Source organism: Hippocampus comes, unplaced genomic scaffold (genome assembly GCF_001891065.2).
Source record: "Hippocampus comes isolate QL1 unplaced genomic scaffold, H_comes_QL1_v1.1 scaffold85, whole genome shotgun sequence".
Taxonomy (NCBI): Eukaryota; Metazoa; Chordata; class Actinopteri; order Syngnathiformes; family Syngnathidae; genus Hippocampus; species Hippocampus comes.
In genome coordinates, this window is record NW_017805540.1 from 3,495,388 (window position 1) to 3,522,474 (window position 27,087).

The 27,087-nt window shown below is 42.4% G+C and overlaps 2 protein-coding genes across 3 annotated transcripts in view; one reads left to right on the forward strand and one right to left on the reverse strand.

The window, feature by feature from the left end:
• pcmtd1 (protein-L-isoaspartate (D-aspartate) O-methyltransferase domain containing 1) lies at nt 1–26,622 on the forward strand. 2 transcript variants are annotated; one of them, XM_019879026.1, is made up of 6 exons: nt 1–280; nt 8,537–8,927; nt 9,523–9,625; nt 10,376–10,547; nt 14,036–14,159; nt 26,244–26,622. In XM_019879026.1, the coding sequence occupies exons 2-6, from the start codon at nt 8,621–8,623 to the stop codon at nt 26,603–26,605; spliced, it is 1,068 nt and encodes a 355-aa protein (XP_019734585.1). In that variant the 5' UTR covers nt 1–280; nt 8,537–8,620; the 3' UTR covers nt 26,606–26,622. The 2 variants fall into 2 exon arrangements, with proteins under 2 accessions (XP_019734585.1, XP_019734584.1); XM_019879025.1 differs by lacking the exon at nt 26,244–26,622 and adding an exon at nt 14,971–15,736 and having other exon boundaries at nt 5–280.
• Nucleotides 20,754–27,087, reverse strand: part of sntg1 (syntrophin, gamma 1) — a 43,032-nt gene continuing 36,698 nt past the window's right edge. The window contains exons 16-19 of the mRNA XM_019879024.1: nt 26,581–26,733; nt 26,060–26,152; nt 23,769–23,879; nt 20,754–23,058 (exon numbers count right to left, since the gene is read on the reverse strand). Coding sequence (XP_019734583.1) covers nt 22,873–23,058; nt 23,769–23,879; nt 26,060–26,152; nt 26,581–26,733 — 543 coding nt within the window. The 3' untranslated portion in view covers nt 20,754–22,872. The remainder of the gene's footprint in view (nt 23,059–23,768; nt 23,880–26,059; nt 26,153–26,580; nt 26,734–27,087) is intronic.

The window sequence follows — 27,087 nt, forward strand, 5'->3', positions numbered from 1 at the left end:
TAGATAGATAGAGAGTATGTAAGTATCAACAGTGCTTGCCTCTCTGTGGACGCGTCCGCTCACCACGTGACGTGCTGTGTTTACATCCTCTCCGCTCAGCTGTTCTTTCTACCAACACGACAAAACCCCTCGCTCATTTCCACTTACTCCGCCGGAGCCTGCTTTCATCACACACAAAATAACAACTCTTAGGCCGAGCTGTAAATGTTTCCTGTTGCCTCCATGAACCGCCGCATTGCACCCTGAGACGAGCAGTGACTAAATGCGACACGGCATTGTTGTGAGTATTGTTCCGTTTGTTGACACGCTAACAGGTTTTACGCGTTAAAGTACAAAGTTTGGTTATCTTAGCTCGGTGCTTTGTGGTTGTTACATGTGTTATTCATGGATGAAAAGTCGAAGTGAAGGGGGTTGGGGGCATCCTCTAAAGCTGCTTTGTGTGTTTTTGGTGATGGCGCACTCAGGCCCTCCGAGCTAACGTTAGCTACTTGCTACTCCATAATTATCTTATCATATAACTCCAGGTTAGCCGTGACCTTAGCGATCTTTAAATGCCCCTTCGCTTCCTTGTTTTGTCACTGTCTAAAACATATGAGCCATTCTCTTCGCACAGATCCCAGATGTATCTCTGGGATAACTGTTATTGCAAATATAGTAATAGTTATTAAATTCTCCGTGGGTGGTTGACACTGAAAGATCTATTTATTGCAAACCGGTTGATCTAGTCAGTCGCTGCTTAAAAAAAGATTTGGGTTAATCGCATTGCAGAGAACTGGCAGTTGTTGCTGCGTTTGTGCTCAAACGGGGAACAAAAGCTGCATGTAAATGCAAAACAGTTTTCTTTTTTTTTTGTATGTGTCGATTTATGTAACCAACGCTGGCCCGCCATTCTCTTCGCACAGATGCGCTGAAAGAAACGGAACAGCCTTGATTAAAAAGTGCTCTGTTGTCGACTTGGTGCGACGAACGTTGTTGTTTTGGCTTCGTCGACAAGCACAGTGTGGAACGAACCGACGGTGCGATTCGATTGGCCGAGAGGCAGTTGTCTCTTTGGCAACTGCGGTGCGTGATTAACCGGTACACTGATTGGTTAATGAAGGTGTCATTCAAATGAAACCCGGAACGTAAGAAAATTTAACGCAACAACTTTAACAACATCGAAGAAAAGCGCTTACGAGCACATTTCAGAACATCTGCAGAGCTTCTACACCACATAAAAAAATACAGATTTTTTTGAAAGGCCTCTATTGTTTTGGTAACGGCACGCTGATGGCGTTGTTTAACGTGAGAAAAAACGTACCTGTGTAAGGATATCAGATTTAACAACATCATTTAGTACAGCTTTAACATGCCATGTAGTCTTCCAAAGGTATAAAATACGGCACCACTTAACCAACCTGCGCACTGATTAGCTGATGTCGGTGTTACCCTATTGAGTCCGGTAATCATAAATGTTATGCGACAAAATAAAACAAACTGGTAACAGTAATCCCTCGCTTATTGCAAGCGTTACTCTACAGACCACCGCCATGAAAGATTAATTCCGGAAAGTAGCCACCAAATATTTAATTGTATTAGTTATATACATTTTAAAGCCTGCGATTGTCTAGCAACCGGTTCAGGGTGTCCCCCGCCTCCTGCCCGAAGACGGCTGGGATAGGCTCCAGCACCTTTGTGAGGATAAGCGGGTTGGAAAAAGGATGGATACATTTTAAAGCTCCATGTACATTATACCAAAATATGTGTAAAGTGCAGATATTAACATTGTACCCCTGAAAGTCGCCATCCTTACAATCTACGGTACGTTGGTATCTGTGACGGAATACCAGTAACTTTAAAAGACAGGGCCTGGCTGTCCACTGGCAAAACGATTCAGTGCAGTGAACCTGTATAAAGTGAACGGTGATGTGTGAGGGATGATTGTATACAAACACCATTGAGAACAACAAATGTGGGGGGGAGGGGGGGTCTCCCCATATCTTTGATTAAGGTCTTCTAAACATTTTAAATGAACTTCCTTTTAGTTATTCTGGAAACATAGTCATATTTGTTTACTTTACTTTTACATTTTGTAAAGTTTTTTTGTTAATGAGTTTAAGTGTTGTCAATGTATGTTCTTTTACGAATTTTTGAAAGCTACTTTTGTGTCATTTTCTTTGCTTCTGAATGGCTAGGACACTCTTGGAAAACCCATTTTAATCTCTACGATGTTTTACTGGTTTAAATAAAGGATAAAAAGGGGGGAAAGAAGAATGCCATTGGCGGTTGAATTTGTAAATGCTTGTAAGTCTTGCATCTTTACTTGTGTGAAGCACACTGAGTTGCTTTGTGTATGAAATGTGATATACGAATAAATCTGCCTTGCCTTTCCTTCAGAACAGCTTTGACACACCCTTTATTCTACAAAACATTAAAAAATAGTGAAACACAACAAAAACATTTTAGCCGAGGCAGCTGTCACTCTGGCAACTCTGTCAGGTGAACAGTGGATGCGCTGATTGGCTGAGTTGGTGTCACTCAGTTGGAACCAGGATCATCTAGTAACCATAGAAACCTCAACTCGACAAAATGATTGATAAAATAATGCGAAAAACTTTTCTCATCAAAATCGATTGCATGTATCAAAATTACACTGTATGTACAATATGTGCATGTCCAGTAACAGTCTCAATGGGAACTTTAAATTTCAGATTTTCCCACAGGAGTACACTCATGCTTAATTATAGCTAAATTACAGACATGTGAGATGGGCTCAATTGGTAATTTAAAATAAACAAACAGGTCTGCACTGCTGTGAGGTGTGTCCACAGGGGAAGTACAGAAATAACAGCAAATGCACTGCACAAACAGCACCTGTTGGCACATTAAGTTGCTCAATAAATGACAATTTGTTGCATGTAAAATAATCAATTGTGGCATATTCTGTAGTTTTAAGTAACATTTTAACATTCCCAACTGCCATACAAGTGTTAATTAATAGATGTTAACCCCCAAAACTAGGGCGACATGATAACACAGTTTTTACAGACTGATACCATTATGGCTACTCAACTCTTGAGTACTCATCGATACCAAGGAACCAATACCACAAGTACTTTTGAATCTTAAAAATTCTATTGAACCAAACAAAAGTCATTTTAAAGATAGTCCTATATATTCCAATACAGGATAGCATTTTTCCGTAAAGCGGCATGGAATGAATGGCAATTTTCTCTTAACCTTAAAAATATCTATTTTGTGTAGCACACACACACAATAGTATGAATATTTTAAAACTATAGATAAATAAATAGAATGAAACGCAAATACCCAGTGGCTAGAAAAAGTACCAATAAAAATGTGTGGTTGTACCACTTCTTTTCAAGGAATGCATTGAAGTACAAATAATTAAAATGAGTACAGCAGTGCTGCAGGTAACATTTAGCAATAGCTACCATTTGGCCAGAGCTTTAGCAACACAAGTCCGTCATCCTATTCTGAAGGCACCGTTGAATTCAACTGTGGTGTTTCAGAGCACAGCGGGGCACGGACAGAATGGCATACGTGACAGAGGAGGAAGAAGGCACAAAGGAGATCTGATGCCATGCATGGTTTGCCGAGCTGTTTAAAAAAAGTGAACAAACAAATATAATTGTTAAGAACATTCCACCAACCAAACCTGAATGTTAGATAGAGACCAGACAACTCACGTCGATTGTGAAACTTGCAGGATGATTGGAGCGCAACGATGCCTGATGCGTCTTAGAAAAGTACACGCGTTTCAAATAGCGCGATACGACGCGCAGTAGAAGCCCAGCTCGGCAACATTCTATTTAAAGGCAATGCCTGTGCATTGAAAATAAGCCATAACTTGGAACTGGTTGTCATAATTTACCTCTTTGCCAACGCCCAAATTTGTTAAGCATTAATATAAACCTTATGTACTTGTAGAAATTGCATCGTATTGAGCATATAAGAGTACTGGCATGGACACGTTCTATCAGCAAGGCATGCCATTTTGTTCTTGTCGTAAAACGGCCACAAGAGGGCGCCTTGCTATCAATGACTGGCGTCATTACCTCGATACCTTGAAATAAGGCCGGTGAATTAATCAGTTGTTGCACGTATTGATTGTTCTTCACACTTGTTGTTTTTGCCAACCTCTGCTATACTGTGTAGCATCACACACACACACACACACACACACACACACACACACACACACACACACACACACACGCACACAACAAAAGTCATGTGGGTAAGTACTGTAGTGGTAAATTAGATAAGCCTTTCGGATGATCAAACCTGTGGTGTTAAATTGTTGTGAAGAGCTAGTGTTTCCTCAGGATCAGTTTTCGTGATTCACTATGGTGTCCCTGTGCAACTCTGCGTTGTCAGACATGACGGCGATTCACATCCAATCCCCTTCTCCGCACGGGGGTCAAGTGAGGTTGTTTCCCCACCGCTACGATAACCGTTAACTTTTTTTGGTATGCTACAGATATATCTGTTGTTGCAGCTTAAAAGAATAAAACATTTCAATCCTGTTACCGACTAATGTCTTAGGTGTTAGAGGATCATGTAAAAAAAAAAAAGTTGTCGACCACAACGTACCATCGCATGTTTTGCTACTTTCTTAACTCTTGTCACGCTAGACAGTGTGATGATGAGCGATCTGAAAACCTCTGATGCCTGTCAGTACCTAAAGTTGGTCACATTTTCTTATCCCCTCCACGAATGTTTTACATATACACTTTTTAATAGTAATGCTTCAAATAATAAATCATTCACAATATTATTATTTACTTAGCAGTGATGATGTTTCAGCCATTCACAATGCACACACATACACACATGCCTATTTTTAAATAAAGGCAGGCCCACAAACCCTGAAATACTACTATTCCATTATCATGGGAAAACGTTTTCAAGAACCAAAATAAAAATTCATGATTAAAAATATCACTCACCATAGCTGCACTTCAACGAGTTTACTGTTTGTATTCCAACGAGTACAACAGTGAGTGCAGTGTCATAGCGTTTGCTGTCATCCACCCATTCATTTTCTGAACCACTTAGCTTCAATATTAGCGATTAGCATTGCCATACTTCAGCTGAACTCACCTGCTTTTGTTTACAATGTCTCTGCAGTCTGCGGCGCCTGCCAAAGCTGACAACAATGCATGGAGGTCCCGCTCGTCGCGTGCTCTCCGATCTGGGATGTTGAAAATGCGATGAAAAGTTGCTAGAACTCGTCAATTTGTACTGTAATCCAAGGTTGATAAAGTCCACTCCGTAGTATCCAGCAACAAAGGTAAAAGCACAGTCAAAAAGGAAAAGTCGTCAGTCCGTGTTATGGCAATGTAAAGAGAAAGAACCGTGGCACAAATCCGTATCTGCTCGAACAACACATATACACGTTAAATCAACATTTATTGGAACTCAACTACAGCAAAAACAGTGACAATTAAATATAGTCAAAATATGCTACAGTAGAGGTGTGGCTATCATGAAGGAAGCAAAATAAATACTGATCATGGTCACTAGGGTGGTCCATTTTGGAAAAGTTTGTCGGATTCGTCGGGCCGGGTCGGAAATCTTGTCGATACTATGACACAAGGATGTGTGCAAAATTTTATTCCGATCGGATAATTTTATCCCGTCCCGCAGAGCGACCAAAGTTTCCCCTATGGAAAGAATGTTACGGGGCTGAATGGTAGTACGGTTTCTCCCGTACAGTAAGGATTTTGTTTTGCTCAGTTCGCACTTGCAATAATTCAAAGACGGAAGACAGGAACGCATGTATTGCAAAAAAGGCAACCGTGGTTATCCTTCAACACTGGTGAGATTGTTGGTCCATGTTAACTGGTCCATCTGTCTATCTGTCCATCTGTCTATAATGTCCATCAATACTAGTGACACTGTTAGACCGCAAAAAAAACGAAATCCGCCGTGCGTGCCATCCCATGCCTACTTCGCGCACGGGTGCAACGCCCGGTGTCGCTCCACGACCTGCAGAAGGTGCTGTCGCTGTTCCTCGTCGCGCGTGATGGCGCCGCAGAACGCGCTGATGAGGGCGACGCCCCTCTCCGCAAAGTCGTTCACCACCCGTAGGTGACGAGCGCGCCGACGAGCCGTGGTGATGTTCGTCTTTTTTTTTTTTTTCGATGTCGAAAAGCGTCCTCAGCTCAGCGTCCAGTAAGAATTCCGGCGATTCTCGACTTCAATTGAAAGATATTAGCTCGCCAGTAGGTGACCGTTGTGTGTTAGGCGTGCGTTTGAGTTTGTCTCCGGCTGCTGAGAGCAGCGATGGAATGGTTAGTTAGTCAGGAGGTGATCGTTCGGGCAACATTCAGCCCAGCCAGTGTCACGCATGGCAAAATACACGGTTAAAATACACATGTTCACCCTATTGAGACCAGTTGTTATGGTGGAAACTTTGGCCGCTTTGCGGGACGGGAAAATATCATCAGATCGGAATGAAATTTTGCACAGAACCTTGTACCATAGTATCGACAAGAATTCCGACCCGGCCCGACGAATCCGACAAACTTTTTTTTTTGCCATGAAAATGTGGACCACCCTAATGGTCACTGAAGGTATGTGGAGGTTACCCTCATTGAAATCATTGGCGGGAGAGTCAAACCCCTACCAGCTAAAAGTGTAATGTAACCACCGGTAGATATTAAACATTGTGTCAAATTTATGCCTTTGTCAAAGGGGATATGTAACAAGGACTACTGAGCATATGAAGAAAAATGTGTTGCCTCGCCAAAAGGTTTATAATTGCCTTTAAATGCATCAAGATGGCCCCAAAGCACTACTATGCCGTTGCATGGTTTTTACATATTTGAAGCTCCTCCCCTCACTTCGACATAGTTCCTTGGCACTAAGATACCACAGGATGGTGCCAAAACGTTACTTTTCCTTTCAACAGGGCTTCATTGACATATTGAGGCTTTTTAGAAGGAGCAGCAGAAGATGGGGGGAGTGCTATCCACAAAAATGAAAAATCAGGCGCTTTCACCAGCATTGTAAGTAAATCCAGCCTTATAGAGTAGCAGCTGTATTAAGACCCCTGTGGATTTTCTCCTGTAAGACTGTACTGCGGTGGGGCAAAGGCGCTTTATTTGTACAAGATTGTCTCTGACCTACTTTCCCTTCCTTGGACTTAAAATGACCAAGCAGGGCAGGCAGAAGGAGGAGAAGCTTAAAAATACGCAGCGGCCGGCTGATGGCGAGGAAAATGGATGATGATGCTCTGCGATGGAAAATGACCTCAGTACAGGCCTCTCCTCCTCTCCCGCTATCGAGTCGAGCCTGAATGTGAATTCATGGGCTGAGTCAGACGGAGTGATGCTGAGAAGGCATCGAGGACATTGGAGAGGCGTCTTCCCTCTGGTGCTTCGCCAACGACGCATATTCGATGAGGGGAAGAGTGGGGCGGTATCAAAGCTGTGTAACACCATCACTCTGATGTTTACTCCAGGCGGCGTAGTATTACCGTGATTGTGAAGAAAGCACAATGTGAGACGTCTTTCATGAATATTGCGAGTGACTTGGACAGTAAACCCCCACTTACCCACAAAAAAAAAAAAAAAAAACAACTGCAAAAAAAAGACATTTTGAAAAAACATTGGGAAAAAAATCCACAAACAGCAAATAGGTTGAATGAATGAAGAGTTTCATTTAGACATAAGTAGAGCTTTACTTCTATGAATTGTGACATGTTCAGGCATTTACAAAAAAATGTTGTCGAGGGCTATAGCTAACAATTATTTTGAGAATCAATCTGTCAATTATGGGGTTGATTTATTGATGAATCGGATGCAAAAAAATTCGATAACGTTCGAAAATGGGGACAAATGCTGATCATCATTTCTTTAAGTAAAAGCAGATGTTTGCAAAGGTTTCATTTTGATTCAATACAAAGACAATCAGTCTGCTCTCATGGGCGACAACAAAAATGAGGGAAACATTGATCGCTTCTCAAAAATAATTGATTATTTTGACAACTTAATTAATGTCAGATCTACCCAGAACCACATAAATGAAAAAATATAAACAGTACTCACACCTCTTAATACACTCCTACATTTACCGTGTGTCCTTTTCAACATGCCTGTCATAAGAAGTACATCTTATTTAAGCCTGCTCCTACTCCAGTATTCATTAATGACCAAGAATGACCGATTCATTGACAATTGATCAATACATTGTTGCAACTCTATTTTGGTCAGTTACTCACAGGCTTTCCCAGCAAATTTTTTTGTTACCCTTCTGTGATTAGCCTGTCATGAGACAGAAAGGCTCACGTTGAGAATCACTGTACTAGACAAAGAGGTGACATCGAATCACTAAGCTTTTATTTTGCAGCTGCCATCAAATGTGGGCGTATCGCGGCGTCAAAGTTTGATCATCATTTGATGGCGGCGCAGACATCCGCAGCGGCTCCTCTTGTTTTATGTTGAGAGGGAAGAAATTTCATCACATTTGACAATAAAATTGTATTCAATTCAATCTCTTTACCTGTGTTTAATACAATTTGCCTCAGGTCACTCGCTGCCCGGAGATGACTTTAGCGTGAGGAGACAAAGCAGCTGGATCTTTTTCGGGGCCCAAAGCAGTTTTGGTCGGCATGGGGGGAGCGGTGAGCGCCGGGGAGGACAACGACGACCTCATCGACAACCTGAAGGAGGCGCAGTACATTCGCACGGAGAGAGTGGAGCAGGCTTTTCGCGCCATCGACCGCGGCGACTACTACCTGGACGGCTATCGGGACAGCGCCTATAAAGATTTGGCGTGGAAACATGGCAACATCCACCTGTCGGCACCGTGCATTTACTCCGAGGTGATGGAGGCGCTCAAGCTGCAGCCGGGACTTTCCTTCCTTAACCTGGGCAGCGGGACAGGCTACCTGAGCACCATGGTGGGCCTCATCATCGGTAAGCTTGGCATACAGCATGGAAAAAAAAAAACATTTCTTTTTTTGGAAATCGAACACAGATTGATCAGGATTTTGTTGGGTGCAATAGAATCAAATCTATTTCGCAAAAAATGACGATAAACATTTGAATCCGTTTATTTATTGTCTTTCATTGTCATGTGTGGCGATTAAGTGCACCATATTTTCCACACTAAAAGGCACACTGGATTATGTACCGCATTATGAGATGCAATCTACAATGCCTCCACTAGATGGAGCTACGCTGAAGGAAACGCGAACAGAACGATCAGATGTCAGTCAAACTTATTTAATAAAGCAGCGACACTGTTCGCTTCACCAACAGCAAGTTATAACATTGACTCGTTAACGTTGAACTCTTGCCGCTGCTCTATTTCCGTGTTCAACTGCTTAACCGATCGCCTTAAGTTTGAACTCTGCGTTGTCAGCATGTCTCGAGCAAGGAGCCATTTTGGGGTCGACATATCGTAATAATCATACACAAGGCGCATCGGCTTTTAAGGCGCGCTGTGAGCTTTTAAGAAAATGGAAGGCTTTTAGTGCGGAAAATACGGTACCGTTTGTTGCTCCTGCAGGTCCATTTGGTGTGAACCACGGTGTGGAGCTCCACAAGGATGTGGTGGAATACGCCAGGGACAAACTGGACAGTTTCATCAAGACCAGTGACAGCTTCGATAAGTGAGTGTTAGATTTATACTTTGCTATTAGGGGTGTCATGCAAAACGATTTCAATCGGAAAATCGGTTTTCATCTAAAAGGTGAGCCATGCATACTAGACCAGTCATTCCCAACGCCCGTGGCGTAGCATTTTAAAGGTAGGGTTAAGGGAAAAGATCCAATTTCAGCATTTTGGTACTAAAATGATTTTCTTTTTTTTTTTTTAGTTATTACAAATAGCTGTCTTTGTTCAGCTATGTATACAAGTGTATCATACCAGGCTAATGACTTGGCATAAAACACAAAACTCAAGCAACTCACTTATTGTTTCAACTTTGTGAATCACTCTTTTGAGGGCTTCAAAATACTGAAACACCAACACAATTTTCAAAGACTTGTAATCTGAAGAAACTTTGCAAATTTTAAAAGTAACTCGTTAGTGCCAGGGGGCACTAACGAGTGAGAAAAAAAAACCTGACCCAGGACTCCGGAAAAGTCTCAAGAACAGATTGCCTGAAAGCTCACAGGAAGCTGTCCATGATAGTGGAAGGGAGGCGTTTTTAGTGGGTTGTTCTTGATCGAATGCCTCCTAGTTTGTTGTTTTTCTTACCGCAGATATTATGGTAATTTATTCTTTTTTCCACTGTGTTCCCATTCATTGTGGTTTCTATACTTGTGGCGGCATAACAGCCTTATAGGGCTCACCATAATTTGGCTTAGTCATTTTGTATGTTTCCATCTGATGTGATGTAACCTCCACTCTCCCCGCAGGTTTGAATTCTGCGAGCCTGTCTTTGTTGTGGGAGATTGCCTGGAAATCTCCACAGACAGCCACCAGTATGATCGCATTTACTGCGGGGCCGGGGTGCAGAAAGTTCATGAATATTACATGAAAGTCCTGCTCAAAGTCGGGGGCATCCTGGTGCTGCCTATCGAGGATCAGGTGAGACTCGCAGACTCTTTTTGCTGCATTTGAAGACTAGCACGTGTATCAATGTTTCATGGCTTGTTGTGGAGCCCCCTTAAGAGGGGCGTCTGCTCTATTTTCGGATGCTTACAGACAAGGGCATGCGTTGGTCTTCAAGGTCAAGTCTGAAGTAAACGTGGCCAACCATCTTTGGAGTAATACTTAGAGCTAAATCTATTTCAAGCATTCTTTAGTTAGTTTTTTTTGGGGGGTGGGAAGGTGGGGGGTTGTTTGTTTTTTTAGTTAACAATGAAAATGCTTCTATTTCAAGCATACTTTAGTTAGTTTTTTTTGGGGGTGGGAGGGTTGTTTGTTTTTTTAGTTAACAATGAAAATGCTTTTGTTCAACAATCTCCGGCAAGTGATGTCATTTACAGAATGTTGAGTCGCCAGTTAGCCTGCATTGTTCATTGTCCCGTTAACTGCTCTCTGCCATTGTTATGGAGTTATTCGGCAAAATGCCTCTGTGCTGTGTGGTGATGTGCTGTTCACATTCAGGCGAACGGTGGTTGGAGTGGCCAAAAGAAAAGAATAGGGCACATAAATGAACCAGAAAATTGGAACGATAGTTTGTTCTCGCAAAGTGAATCAATTTCCCGCTGCTGTCGACGAGCATGCTTGTTACAAGACTACTGTTTTCCCAACCGGATTTGCAAAAAAAGACAGATATGCTAATCAATGACTAACTCTAGATGTTGTGAATGAAAACATTCGATTCAAAGTAATATACGTGTACGGGGTTATAATCCTGTACAAAAACATTCAAACTATCTTAGTGCATGGATGGAACCCTCTGTAATGGTTTGCAACGAACTATACTGCCTATACAATGTGCGGAGTGGCCGACAATGCAGCTGAACTACCTTTGCAATGACAATGTAGGACACCAACACGAGTCGCCAGTTAGCCATTGGACTGCATTGTCCATTGTCCCGTTAACTGCTCTCTGCCATTGTTATGGAGTTATTCGGCAAAATGCCTCTGTGCTGTGTGGTGATGTGCTGTTCACATTCAGGCGAACGGTGGTTGGAGTGGCCAAAAGAAAAGAATAGGGCACATAAATGAACCAGAAAATTGGAACGATAGTTTGTTCTCGCAAAGTGAATCAATTTCCCGCTGCTGTCGACGAGCATGCTTGTTACAAGACTACTGTTTTCCCAACCGGATTTGCAAAAAAAGACAGATATGCTAATCAATGACTAACTCTAGATGTTGTGAATGAAAACATTCGATTCAAAGTAATATACGTGTACGGGGTTATAATCCTGTACAAAAACATTCAAACTATCTTAGTGCATGGATGGAACCCTCTGTAATGGTTTGCAACGAACTATACTGCCTATACAATGTGCGGAGTGGCCGACAATGCAGCTGAACTACCTTTGCAATGACAATGTAGGACACCAACATACTACAACGTGTGCTTTCAGTGCTCGTGGGAATACGACGACGAAGTACGTAATCCCATTGCGCGCAATTTACAGCACGGCACAGCCTTGAATTCTAAACAATAACGTTAGGCTAATAACCGCAGCCTATATAGTTTACGGTTCTTCCAGTCCCGGTGGGTCCCATCTCCACTCCATGTCCGGCCATTCGGGCACAACATTTTCCGCATCCTGAGCATCTGGCTCGTACATGGTTGGTCCTGCATACACCTAGCCAACAACCTCCTCTTCCTCCAACTCTTCAAAAACTGGGATCCCCTGACATAGGATTGAAACGTTGCTTTTCCGAATCGATTTCTGACTGGCTTTGTACACTTTCCATAGAGAGCCCCGTTATTGTTGTCTTAAAGTGACCTCTCACTTCTGGGTTTGTCACTCTTCAAGAAGAAAGATATATTTTTTCCTGCTTTATTTAATGTGTTTCGTTTAATCACTTGTGATATAAAAATGCAGCATTTCTTTGAGTGTGACATTTGTCCGAAGTGGATACATCTGAAACTAAGTGGGAATAGGCATCTATTTGAGAGTGGTGTTGATTTTTCTGAAGTAGGAAATAATTGGGGTATGGCACATATATAAGACAGGTGTTTATTTATCAGGAGCAGTTGAAACACCTGCCATCTAAATGAGGCACAACATGTATTTGAAGGAGCCTCTTAGTTGTCTTAAAAGATATTTACCTGTCAGCTAATTAGGGCATGGTGTCGATCTAAGGGAGGTGTTTATCTTAAGTGGATTGATTTACCTGCCAACTAACTGGCAGTGTTGTTTGTTTGATGGAGGCATTTAGTTATCTTAAAGGCTGAACACTCTAACCAACTGGGGGGGGAAGTGTCTGTTTGAGGGAGGTGTTTCATAGTCGGAAGCGGAGGAATTCATTTGCGGATATTCCAACTACGTTGTAATTGGGGCACAGTGTGTATCACCATTTGAAGAAATAAAAGCATTATTACACTCGCTCCTTTTTGGTGCCCATTATAATCGATGAAGAGGACATCTGGCAAAATGCTTTCATGGACCAATTGTCCGTGATTTTAACAGCTCTTCGTTATTACACCCGCCTCAACTGGATGTAACATTTCCAAACATGCATGACAATGGTGCGCGCTTTAATTGTACCTTGATAGCGTTTAAATATACCCCTCCTATTAGCAAGTATTTTTGTCTGTGTGCAATAACAGTGCAATCGACACTTGATTGCCTCCTTCACCTTAAATCGAATGTAATGAGATCGGGTACGAGAGCTAGCATAAGAGCGCTACATTGGAAAGAAAAAAAATCGATATTATTAAGGCCTACTTTACAGCACTGGTGTCAAAGTCAAGGCCCAGGGGCCAGATCTGGCCCACCACATCATTTTATGTGGCCCGCGAAAGCAATTCAAGCATGTCAACTTACATCATGCTTGCTAAAGTCTGAACCAAAATGTCAAATTGTCGTATATAATGTCATAAATACAATGTTTGAACAATCCATTATTCTTGACTTTTGATGTCAAGACTAGTTAGCCATCTATTTGTTGCTCGTTGTATATGTAAAATGTGGAGGTAGTTGAACATTTATATGGTTTCACAAAATTCACAGTCATAACGGCCATCCAAGGGAAACCGTAACTACAATGTGGCCCGCCGCAAAAATTTGTTTGACACCCCTGCTTTACAGGGAAAAATGTTATATTTGGTGAAATGTGTACACGTAATATAACAAAAAGTTCAGATTCATCCATCCATCCATCCAGTTTCCGATCCGCTTTATCCTCACAAGGGTCGCGGGGCGTGCTGGAGCCCATCCCAGCTGTCTGCGGGCAGTAGGCGGGGCACGCCCTGAACCCGTTGCCAGCCAATCACAGGGCAAAAGTTCAGATTTTCATGAAAAATATTAATCGCAAAAAAAAAATGTAACACACACACACGCAAAACAATTAAACATTGCGCGTGTGTGTGTGTGTGTGTGTGTGTGTGTGTGTGTGTGTGTGTGTGTGTGTGTGTGTGTGTTTCCGCCCCACGTCCCCCACAGCTGACCCAGATCACTAGGACGGGCCAGTGCACGTGGGACAGCAAAAACATCTTGGCTGTGTCCTTTGCGCCGCTGGTCCAGCAGAGCAGAGCTGACGGCGACAAGCCAGACAGTGTCCAGTTGCGTGAGTTCCTCCCACATGTCTTTTGAGTTCAAATGTGCAGAGAACACATGTGCCCAATGCAGTGTACAAGGTTACCTCAATGAAAGCTGCCGTGTTCAACATGGAGCTGCTTCATAGTTGGTTACAGTTACACTGATTCGGGAAGGCTTTTATTTGTCTTGTATGTCTGATGCACCTTTGCCAACCAATTGGGACATTGACTCTATTTGAGGGAGGCATTTATTTTTTTCTGAAGCAAACAACGTACCTGCCCACGAAGCGGCGCAGGGCGTCTATTTGGGAGAAGTGTTCATTTATCTACAGAATGTATCACTAATTGGGATGATCCAGGTATATAAGGGAGGTGTTTATTTGAGTTGCCAAATAATTGGAGCCTTTGAGGGAGGAATTTGTCTGTCTCAATTTCACATAATTGCGGCACAGCATTTATTTTTGGGTGGTGTCCCTATGTCATAAGAGTTTGACATTCAACTAATTGTGACGCTCACTTGGAGGAAGATGTTTCTTTGTCCGATACACAGCGCACATGTCTTTTTCGGGGAGGCCTTTATGTGTCTTGAGCGGATGTTGTGCCCAGCAGCTTATTGGTGCACAGCGTCTGTTTGAGGGGGTGGCATTGATTAGTGGCGTAATCGAAGCCCGGTAGCGACTGTCACAGCTGCCACGATAACACGGAACAGTTACAGCGTAGAAGAACAACCTTGAGCCATGAACCACATGCTTCTTCACCAAGTCTCAACATCCTTTTTTGCAGCCCGGTCAACACACAAAACGTGTGTTTGTGTTTGCGTGTTTCCCTCTTTGTCCTCAGCCCCCGTGACCGTGCGCACCCTCCAGGACCTGTGCCGCATCTACATCCGCCGCACCCTGCGCGAGTTGGCGGGCAGTGGCGAGGACGACGGCCAGGCCAGGCGCGCAGGGGCGCAACGGGTGCCACAGAAACGCAAGCGGCGGCACTGCCGGCGGCGCCGCATCAACACGTACGTCTTCGTGGGCAACCAGCTCATCCCGCAGATGGTGGAAAGCGAGGAGGAGCACGGCGACGAGGAGCACAAGGACGGCGAGGCCAACGCCGAGGAGGAGGAGGACAAGGAGGAGAGGGACCTCGGCGACGTGGAGATCCTCAAGCAGGCCAACATCTTTAGAGACCAGATCATGGCTCTCCCCCTGCCCGAGTCCCTCAAGGAATATTTACTGTACTACAGGAAGAAGTGACTGAGGTGCACACGTAGCATTATTTCCACACTATCTTGATGGCAGAACTCAACGTCACAGATCACACTGGATAATAATGTTGACATTGTTATTTGTAGATGTTGCTTTCCTTTTGATTTGATTTTCAACGTACACACCATGAAAATGAGAATTTCAAATGAGCGAAATTCAGTGTACACCAGAACCTCCAAAGTGGAACACGATCCCCTTTGACAGTCGTTTACAACAAAACTATTCTTCCCATTATTGTTTATTAATCGGTCACCATTGTAATAGCCTGGAACTGGACGCGCAGTGTCGCATTAACGTTGTTGAAAAATGTAAGCGTAAACTCTGTTATTAAATGCATGTATTTGACACACCTCTATTAGTTACATTAATCTCAAGATGCTTTGTGGCGGTATTTCGGTGAGCTTATCTGCCTCACAGGATGTAGAGCAGGGGTGGCCAACCAGTCAGAGCCTAAGAGCCAAAATTTTTACTGTGTTACTGCAAAGAGCCACACACACACACACACACACACTTTTTTGCCCAAAGATCAACTTCTGGAGCGACCAACCTCCCACGATTGACCCGATCGCGCACGCGCGCGCACACACACACACGCACACACACGCGTGCGCATACACGACCATGCACTCATGCACATATGTATGCAAGCCACAACGAGCAACAGCCGAACATAAGAGACCTAAAGACACAAGCAGACCCCCCCCCCCCTCCATGTCCTCCTCCTACTTGGACCAGTCCGCTGGCTCTTGGTCAATTGCGATCGCGTATTGGGCACCTCTGCCTTAATATCTACAGCCATGCTTTCCAACATAGTCGTTCTGAAGAATTTGACGCTAGGGTAATTCGCTGACTAGCTTAGCACTTAGCACTTCGCGCCGTTGTCTGCGCATGAGCGGTGAATCCGTCATCTGATTGGTTGCCCTCTATGTCAATCAAATAACGAGATTGCTGATAGGCTGACGTAGTACGTTCTGTGTTTTAAGCGCCATTGTTTGAATGGCAGCGCTCTCGCCGAGGCGTTTTCGACAATTGTCGTGTGAAAGCCCAGGAGCCGCATTGAACCAGCCAAAGATCCGTGGTTGGCCACCCCTGATGTAGAGTTTGCATGTTCTCCGTTTGTGGGTACTCTGACTTCCTTCCGCGTTCTAAAAACATGAATTTTAGGTTGATCGAAGCTAGATAAGCTCATGCCGAAGAAACTGATGAAAAAGTTACAAACTAAAAATTGAAAAAAGAAAAAGTGGGACTGTCGTTTGGAAATTGTAGGTCAGTTTACTTTAAGACATCATACATAGTGACCTTTTTGTTTTTGTCTTGCACGTAACAAATATATAAAAAACGAATCCTACAAACTCATAAAACCTAAAGTCAAGCAAAGCATTTCCTCCCTAAATTAAAACGATTAAAAACCAACAAGCTCTGAAAACTAATTAGAATGAACTGAATTTAAGAAACTAAACCAACCATCATGAAAAATCCAAAACAATTGCAGTGCCCTTGAGCAAGACGCCGATCCAACACCCCATCTCGAGAGTTGCAGAAGTGTTTGACGTCACAATAGTTTCTGAATTCCTTTCACAGAGTGTCATTTGATAGTTTTGCTTAGCATCTCTGAAAATTTTGAGAATGGAATTGGAAATACGGTTAGACTGATTAATCGGCTGGCCGAATTAATCGTCCGATATTAGTGTTTTTAAATTTTATTTATTTATTTTTTTACCCCACATGAATAAATTCCAACAAAAGAAATTTAAATATATTCAAACAATCCCTTCTTCCCCAAAAGAAAACTGGCAACAAAAAAAAAATCTGATTTTTCCACGCCCACGCCCCACCAGCCCCTCCTCTGTTGTAAAGCTATACAAATCCAAAACAGTCAAATGTTCTGCCAGTAATTCATATCTTTATTGTCAAAAATGTTAAGGGAACAAGAATGAAATTACTTTACTCATATATAGTTTTTAACTGATTGGTTATCAGAATTTTTGCCAGTTTTCAGAATATCCAAAAATTCTGATTTTTTTGGGTCCCGAATTGGAACTAAAGGTGTATGAAAAATCTCTGCCATAAAACCAACTGTACAGCTAATGTTTTTTAAAAAAAAACAATTGTTTTAATCATTTACGGATCCGCTTGGTGAAATGAACTGTGCTGCGCAATTCATCTTCAGCAGTGTTTTGGCAGCAAATTTCATTTCCTGTTGATCAGTGTTGCATCACAACACCAAAAAGCCAAAGAAAAAGCATCCTTTCGATGCTCACTAGTATAAATTTTCGTGAACTTCAAATTGTCACACTCTTGTGACGTTCTACTTTGGAGGTTCTCCTGTATAGGAATGATTATTTATGCGTTAAGGATTGTTTCATAATCATTCATGAGATGAGACTTGATGGGTTTTTCTACCTAGGAGGTCTCATAACCTTTTTTACTACGAGGACACCTTTTAGCACAACCTTTTCTAATAGGAACGCTGACTTGGCATGATGTTGCATTTGTTGGAGCCGGAGGAGCCGAGGCCCTTCCGTGAAGTGTTACCGATGCATGATCACACTCTTACATTGAGTCATTCATGCCAATCAATCGAGACGAATCTGGAGTGATTTTTTTTTCCTTTTGTATGAAAAGCAATGCAAATTTCAAAGCCTTTTTGTATAACAAAGCACCTTAATGTGGTTTGAGGTGAGGGGTGTTTGGATGTGTGGGGGTGGGTGGGTGGGGTTGATTTTTACTGCAGACTTATACATTCTGAAATGTTCTGATCAAAGTATGATTGGTCTGCACCACTTGTATAGTGGTGGTGTGTTTTTTTAAGTGCCAACGTCACATGTAGGAAATGACATTCCACTTTTTTTTTTTGGTCACGTGTACTCTGGACTTTTACCTTTGTCTTACCTTGAATGCATCATTTAGTGTTTATAAAAAAAAGCTGAAATGAAAATGATACATAAAGACACATATATGGATATAGTCTATACAGTTTAATTTGAGGTTTGTCGTAGCACCTTCTTGCTGTACTGTAACTTGACACTGGCAACTCTGTTCACCAAAATTCCACTGCTGTCTGTTCAATAGATGAATATATACAATAGTCTTCATTGATGGCAAAATGTGAAAACAAATCGCTGATTATTGTTAGTTATTTGTGCGGGTGTGTGTGCGTGTGAGCTAATGAGCTGACTTTTTCCCCTGCCTGTGTTTTACTTTACATTAATCGGACAATTTTTCAAGTGAGCAATAATTTCTCGTTACCCACGTTTGATTGGCATTGTGGCATTAAAGCTCTCATGCCCCATCATTTAAGACAAAACCGGAACCTCCAAAGCCCAACACAATCCAAACTTGACTTAACCGCTGTATGATCAAACCATTATCAAGTAAAACCACCCACATAAGTTGGAGGGAACGGGAAAGTGCGATCCTGTCACCTCGTGTTGCTGGAATAAATACTGCTGAACAGGGAAATCTTACATATTCGCGCCTGGACATTTGCAAATTCATAATTACGTATTGTCTTTTTTGGGAGCCTCTGCTCTGTTGCCTGTTGAAAAATTCACCAATTTTATATTTTTGTTCATGGCAAAAGCAATACAAGTCTTGCTTTACCGCCATCTTGTGGCATCTCTGTGCCAAGAAACTGGGTTAAACTGAGCTGAGGAGCTTCATTTAGATAAAAGTAGTGTTTTTCTGCTATCTTATGGCATCCCGGTGCCCTGGAACAAGGTTCAACTGAGTTGAGGAGCTTCATTTAGACGAAAAGGTGGGAGTTGCTGCCATCTTGTGGCCTCCCAGTGCCAGGCTACTATGTTGAAGTGAGTTGAGGAGCTTCAGTTCCACAAAAAAGCAGTGTTTAATTGAATAATATTTTATCTTTTTAAATATTCACTCGTGATAACTAGAGTCAAACAAAAATGCAGTGATATTATTCTCACTTTGAAAATAACTGACATTTTTGTAGAGTGATGCTGTCTCCTAGTGTTGTTTTGTTGATATTGCTGGTATGAATGCATACGTTGAAAAATTTAATAAATTGGAGTCAACCACTTTTATGGGCATTGCAAGTATTATAATGGTGTTTTATGGCTATTACTGCAAATAATAACACTGTATAATGATACTTAAACTACTCACACTGAGAAGATGCCTTGATACTCAACATGGTCACTGCTTGGCGTCATCTCAAAATCGGGCCTGAGCCCTGCCACGAATCGTGAAAAACGGCGAGTAATTGACATTGTGTTTACTTGTCTTTATTAATAGTTTAAATCAAAAATATGCCCCAATCTAAGATCCCAAAGCACTTTTAATATCCTCTTCAACTCATCTGACTTGAGAATGAATCGTTTCCAGATGATTTTTGAAAAAATGCTTCATAAGTGCGTGTAAATGCGCTGTAGGCTCTCCAACCCTTCCACTGACAACTCAGGCTAAATTAGGAGCTTAAATTTAGACATACACAAACGTGTTTCTTGTTCAAGATGTATCACTTCAATATAGATTTTTGACATCGCTCGCACTACTTTCCTATTCATCTTGTGGAACTTTAGAGCACTTCAAAATGAACTCTATTCCCCAGCCCCTCAAAAAAAATGCAAAATGGTCAGGAACGTGATTTTGTGAATAGTGAACTGTGAACAAATGGGGGATTACTGCACATGTAATTGATCGGGAATTAATTCTCATTCCATGTTCCGCTGAGCAACCGTAGGTGGTATTTCCATCATGTTGAGCAAAAAAAACTTTGTGGACTCAATGTGATGTCTTGCATGATGATGCTTTGACGTTCAGAGGCCAATTTTTCAATGCGTTCGACTTTGGAGGTTCTGCAGAGGCAAAAATTGAGGTTTGGATGTAGAGCCAAAATGCATCCATTTCTGGAGCGTGATTGCGTGCTGTTCTTTTAGAAAATGTGTTGTTTCTCTGTGGAGGTTTGGCACCAGAATAAAGGTCACAATCACAATCTCCTGCCCCCGCTTGTCACTTTAACTGCAGCGTTTCATTTGGCATCTGAGTGGAGAGAATTGACGACGGTAAAGATGCCAGCCCCTCAAAAAAAATGCAAAATGGTCAGGAACGTGATTTTGTGAATAGTGAACTGTGAACAAATGGGGGATTACTGCACATGTAATTGATCGGGAATTAATTCTCATTCCATGTTCCGCTGAGCAACCGTAGGTGGTATTTCCATCATGTTGAGCAAAAAAAACTTTGTGGACTCAATGTGATGTCTTGCATGATGATGCTTTGACGTTCAGAGGCCAATTTTTCAATGCGTTCGACTTTGGAGGTTCTGCAGAGGCAAAAATTGAGGTTTGGATGTAGAGCCAAAATGCATCCATTTCTGGAGCGTGATTGCGTGCTGTTCTTTTAGAAAATGTGTTGTTTCTCTGTGGAGGTTTGGCACCAGAATAAAGGTCACAATCACAATCTCCTGCCCCCGCTTGTCACTTTAACTGCAGCGTTTCATTTGGCATCTGAGTGGAGAGAATTGACGACGGTAAAGATGCTGAACCGGTGCACTTAGTGCAACACACTACAAACAACCACGTGGCGTAAGTGTTCACACAATCCAAGACAAAGAAGCTACAAAAGTGCATTTGCCACTGAATGTTGTGATGCCTCTGTGATGACATCATCAGGGTTACTTGCATTTTCTAATCAAACTGAGTAATAACAGACGCAAGTGCAAGATGAATCCAATTTTTGGGGAATTAGATTTCATTAATTGTCCTGGTTTGATTCAGCTCAGTAGTTTTATGCTAACTTAATCTTGGTTGTGTATTTTTGCCTCTGGTATGCCCTTAAAAATATTGTTTCATTCGGACTGCGACTATAGATATACATAAACATCCTTTTTTATTTAAGCACCAAAAGCCAACGTTACATTCTTTTGCTAAGCCACCCACCAAAATGTGGACTTGCTAATCGCAGCACAGAACAGTAACCCCACTCGAATCCTCACCATAAACCCAAATAGAACCACCAAACCTAGCTCTTTCTCAGTCCTAACCCAAAACCCTTACCTGACCTGAACCCTAATTTAACCCTAAACCTTGTTTAGCCCAAAATGCTAATGTTATGCTACTAGCATGAGGCCGCCAATGTTAAATAACATTCAGTTGAGGCGTTTGTTTGTCTTAACTAAGACTAAATGGAGCACGTGTTGACTGTATTTTCGGGAGTTTGTTTTTTTATGTGAACAACGTACCCACTGACTAATTATCTATTTGAGGGAGGCGTTTATTTTACTTTGAGGCGTAGCAATGTACAGCAAACACTTCAGTTCTTCACTTGACTGAAACGGCGGTGCCTGTACAACGCAGAAAAGCGATCACCCAGTTAGCAGTGTTATAAAAGGTTTCCTTTATTGATTCATGACACAGTATATTTGTTAATAAAACATCTGCAAAAAAATAAAATCAACTCCTCTATCTCACATGAATCTTCATTTGTTTGAAGGGTATTACTGCTAGCACCATCTTTTGTAAAACCCATTAATCTGATTTTGTCTGCCATAGACCGTTGATGTTAGCCCGCCTCGAGCTGCCCCCACCACTGTGTTTGATTCACTGCCACCGATATCATTTTTCATATTTACAAACCAGAATCCAAACTCATGATAGTAAATGAAAACATCATAGCTTTGTTTAGCATTCTTCTAAATTGGTCCATAGAGTGAGTTAATAATGGAGAGTGGAAACTATCAGCTAACTTAGCTACAGTACTTCTGAAACAAACTCCGCAAATCATACCGACATTGTAATTTTGGTCATTTCAGGGTCAATGCTTATTTACACAATCATACAAATTGTAGTGTGGGGGGGGGGTAGGTGGTGGAGTCAAATTCCTGTAATCCATTTAATGCTGCCCTGAAAAATGATATGAATGCAGACTCCTCCTGCAGATCTCATTTTGCTGCTACTGTCGTAAAGTATGTGGACAAACGTACTGAGACGCACGACACCTGGAAGTGATTAAGAAGAAGAAGAAAAATGAGAGTGATGAGCTGCCTACCACGCACTGCCTTGATGACTCACAAGCGAATCTTTCCAAATCTTGTCATTCGTAGCAAACCTTTTTCAGAGGTTGGACAAAACAAGTGTGAAACCCTAAATGACGAATACCATAATTAGTCCCAAGACTTTTGTCCATGTAGTGTCAGACTGATGGTCTTTGCCCAAACACAGGAAGAGTTTAAATCCTCATTAAAGGTTCATATAAAAGTAGCCGTATTTTATGTGTCAATCATAATATTAATATTCATACCGATATTACAGGAGCTGAGTGGCTGCACTTAAAAAGATGTTGAAATAAATGCACACTTGGTGTCCATTGAGTCTTTTTGTGTGGAGACTCTTCCCAGAAAAGCTGTGAATGAGATTTCAGGCATTTTCCAGAAGTGTCCGCGTCAAAACCTCCCATGGAGGCTTTTTGTCCCCCCCCATCCAGCGTTTGAGGCTACGGTCACGCCAAAAGCAGAAACGTTGCGTCAAGTGTTCTTGTATTTCAGCTTGGGCGTGTGCGAATTGCACGAGATGCTCCCCAGCGAAGGAATGCCGGCGTTAGCCGCCGTGGCCCGGCTCTCCACAAACATGGGGTCCAGGCACGCCACCTTGGCGGCGAAGAAAGCGTGAATGCAATGAAGTACCGCAAACAGGTTGGAGAACTCCAGCTCCTACAGGAGACAATAATCAATAAATCAGGGTACAAGCATATTCTTAAAACCGCTGGGTTGAAAGAAATCCAATAGCTAACCCAGCACTGGGCGCCAGAGGGACCAAGCCAATTTTGGGTTATGCACTAGGGTGAGGATTTCACCCAGCACATTGGGTCAAGATTTTGATCCAATAAGGGGAAACGATTCACCACAAAAAAAAAGTATCAATGTAGTTACCAAATAAACCTTGCAGGGACAGCGGTGACTACAGTGGACAGCTTATCATGTTATCAGGTTACAGGGTGCGTGAAAGGGTTAAACTAACAGTTCTGCTATTCCTACTCTTTCTTCTTCTTTTTTTTTTTTTTTTTTTTTTTTGGTAGTCTGCATGCACTGTGACACATGCTGACTCGTGCACGTCAGTTGTGGTACTACAACAGACAACAGTTTTTCAACATCCATTAAGACAGTGGTGTCAAACTCATTTTTTGTCGCGGGCCACTTCAGAGTTATGGCTTCCTTCGGCAGGCTGGTGCAAAATCTCATCGTTATTTATTACCCATGATGATTTGACATTTCAATACAGATTTCAGCAAGAATCATGAAAGTTGACACATGATTTGCTCCCACGGGCCACATAAAATGGCGTAGGGGGCCGGATCTGGCCCCTGGGCCTTGACTTTGACACCTGTGCATTAAGATGTCACCGTTTGTGAAGATTTACTTGCCTTTGCTTCAATAGATTTGGAGTCTTGATTTTGGAATAAAAACTTGATTTTGCTTTTTCCGTCATCTGATGAGCCTTTCAGCTGAGAGAATTTGTATCTCCAAAGGACAGCCTGGAAATGTAGAGGGTCACAAGGCACATATCATTGGTTTGCGTTTTTAACGGATCATGAATAATGCATGTGGGACTCTGCATGACATTGCGCCATGCGTTTTCTTTTTTGCTGCCACTCGGCAAATAATAGCGGCGAAGAAAAGAGCATGAATATTTATGAGTAAAGCCTACACAAACTGTTTATGTTCGTGTAATCATCTGGAGGTGGAGTATCATAATCAGCACTGAGGTTGACAATAGTACAATGAAAATCATCATGGTAATGCCCGAAAAAATGGAATTGCAAATCGAGGAAGGACAGTTTTTATTTAGTGTTTTTTTTTTTCCATGCGGCTTTAATGGAATTGTAACAATGTGTCGTGCAATTGGCCGGTGACCAGAACATGGTCAGGACTAAAACACACTTTAAACAGAACTATCCAGATGTTCATACATCATATGACAACAAGCAGTATAGCATGCATTGTCGTGACTACTCCACAAAATATTTTAGAGCTTGACTTCAAGGTTTTTGTGTAGTTTATTGTGACAAGCAGCATCCGTAGCATACACTGGTTGACATTATTGTCACACACCCTCAAATCAGCCTGCAATTCATTCAACTTGACTCAACTAGTTAATGCCTTAACCTGTCCCAATGGGACCAAAAAAAAAAACCTGCCAAAATTAGCTTTGATTTAATTTGAACTAATGCCTGACACAAATTCACAAACACAGGCATTTTTGTAAATAATCCGAACGATCATTGCGCCATTGCAACATTACGTACCGGAAATTAAAAATCGCTTATATGATATTGAGCTGCCCTTGCAATACTTTCATGAGCTGAGTCGCATTTTTAATAAGCATGCTCCCATCCGGAAATTCAGAGTGTCGGGTTGGAAAAGTCCTTGTTTTTGTGCCGATTTGGGAAAACTTCTCAAGGAGAGGGATATTGCTTTTGTCAAGGGCTTGAAAATCCATAAAATCCATGTCAGAGGCGGATTGCTCACATTTCGTCAGATGTACCACTTTTTTTTTTTTTAAACAAGGCTAAATCAAATTTTTATTTGATTGACTCCACGAGGAATCTGAATGCCCCCCTACAAATTTCGGCAGATCATAAAATCAATCAAAAAGATCCCAATTTGTTTCCTTTACAGCAACAAGCAGCATATCATGCTTTGTCGTTATTCTCCAAACATTCCAATAAAACAACTATCCAGATTTTGTCCCCAATTAACTTTCTATAGGTACACGTTTGTCTGAGGCATAATCATTGTCGTCACTTAGCAAAGGACAGAACTTCCTGGTCCTTCCCACACATCTGCTGATTTATGCAAAAGCACATATTTTATGCCTTCATTTATTGAACACATCAATATTAAGTGCTCTCGGTCCATTAGGATGAGTACACTATTGGCATCACACTCGGCCAAGAAAAAAAAAACTTGGAATGTGTTTTGCTTTTATTTGTCATCAATTACAGTGAAATCAATGTTTTATTGCTTTTTGTTTGATGTAGTTAACAAGAAGCTGCAGCTGATCATACTGTGATTCTAACTTTTTAAGGGGAAATCACCAAGTGAGTGTTGTCAACTCTGGTGCAAAAGTTCTGCCCTTCGTTCATAGGTCCACTACTGGGAATTAAACCGCAATGGCAATTTGGAAGCATGGAGGAAGCCATTAGATTTAAGTACCCTTGGAATTAATTGGAGAGATCCCAGCCCTCATGTTATCAATTGGACCGTGTCTGGTCAGTAAATAATATTCTGGCACCGTGTACCAGTGGCCCAGAATTACTCACACAGTATATTTGCACATTTATCAATTTATCTCAGTGACATACACTGAGGGTGGCACGGTGGATGACTCGTTTGCACGTCGGCCTCACAGTGCAGAGGGGCAGAGTTCGATTCCGGCTCCGGCCTTCCTGTGTGGAGTTTGCATGTTCTCCCTGTGTCTGCCTGGGTTTTCTACGGGTACTCCGGTTTTCTCCCACATTTCAAAAGCATGCATGGCAGATTAATGCAACACTCCAAATTGTGCCGAGGTGTGAGTGTGAGCGTGAATGGTTGTTTGTCACTGTGTTTCAGGAAATGCATTGCTCATGCTCAACCCTGCTCAGATCACGTCAATTAACAGAAGTATAATGCTCATGTTCGAACTTGCCAATGCTAGCACCTGACATTCACTCACCTTGGAAGCGGCGTCAAAGCACACAAAGCCCATGCTGAAGTCCACGGTTAGTCCCATCAGGTGGCTCTCCATGATGCAGGCATATGTTTTACACTGTAAAGAAGAACAAACGGTGAGTTTAGCAGCTAAAGTGATTATTTCTCTCTCTCTCTCTCTCTCTCTCTCTTTCTCTCTCTCACTGCAGCATCATCAATCTTGGCCACCTGTATCCATTATCTCTCTCTCACTCTCTCTCTTCCCCCACCCCACCTCTCTTGCTGTATCTCTCTCCCTCTCTCTGCCTGTAGCACCATCAATCTTGGCCACTTGCAATCTTGGCCACTCGTATTCTCTCTCTCTCTCTCTCTCTCTCTCTCTCTCTCTCTCTCTCTCTCTGTAGCATCATCAACTTTGGCCCATCATCAACTTTGGCCACATGCACATGTATACGCTCTCTCGCTCTCGCTCTCTCTCTCTCTCTCTCTCTCTCTCTCTCTCTCTCTCTCTCTCTCTCTGCCTGTCGCATCATCAATCTTGGCCACCTGTATCCGCTCCACTTCCAGGTAAGTGGCCATCTGAAAGGCCTTTTCCCAAACGAGCAGCTCGGACTCCAGCTCCACGCTAAAGAAGATGTCCTCGCCAGTTTCCGTCTGCACGCTGAAGCAGTGCCTCCTCTTGTCCACCAGCTCATTGTCCTGATCACACAGAGCGAACGTAAGGCGTGTTGTTAGCTAGCACAACATTAGCTGTGCCACCGCCACCTAACTTCGGGCCGCCTCAATCTCAAAAACCTCTGACATCATGAAAACTGTTGTTATTTGACCACTTATGACAGGGGTAGGTAACTCCAGTTCCTCGAGACCCATATCCTGCCTGTTTTAGATCTCCCTCTACTTCAACACACCTGATTCAAACCATCAGCTCATCAGCAAGCTCTGTAGAAGCCTAAAATGATCATGATCAATTGAATCAAGTGCTTAGGATTAGGGAGAGCCCTAAAACAGGCAGGATATGGCTCTCGAGGAACCGGAGTTCCTTACCCCTGACCT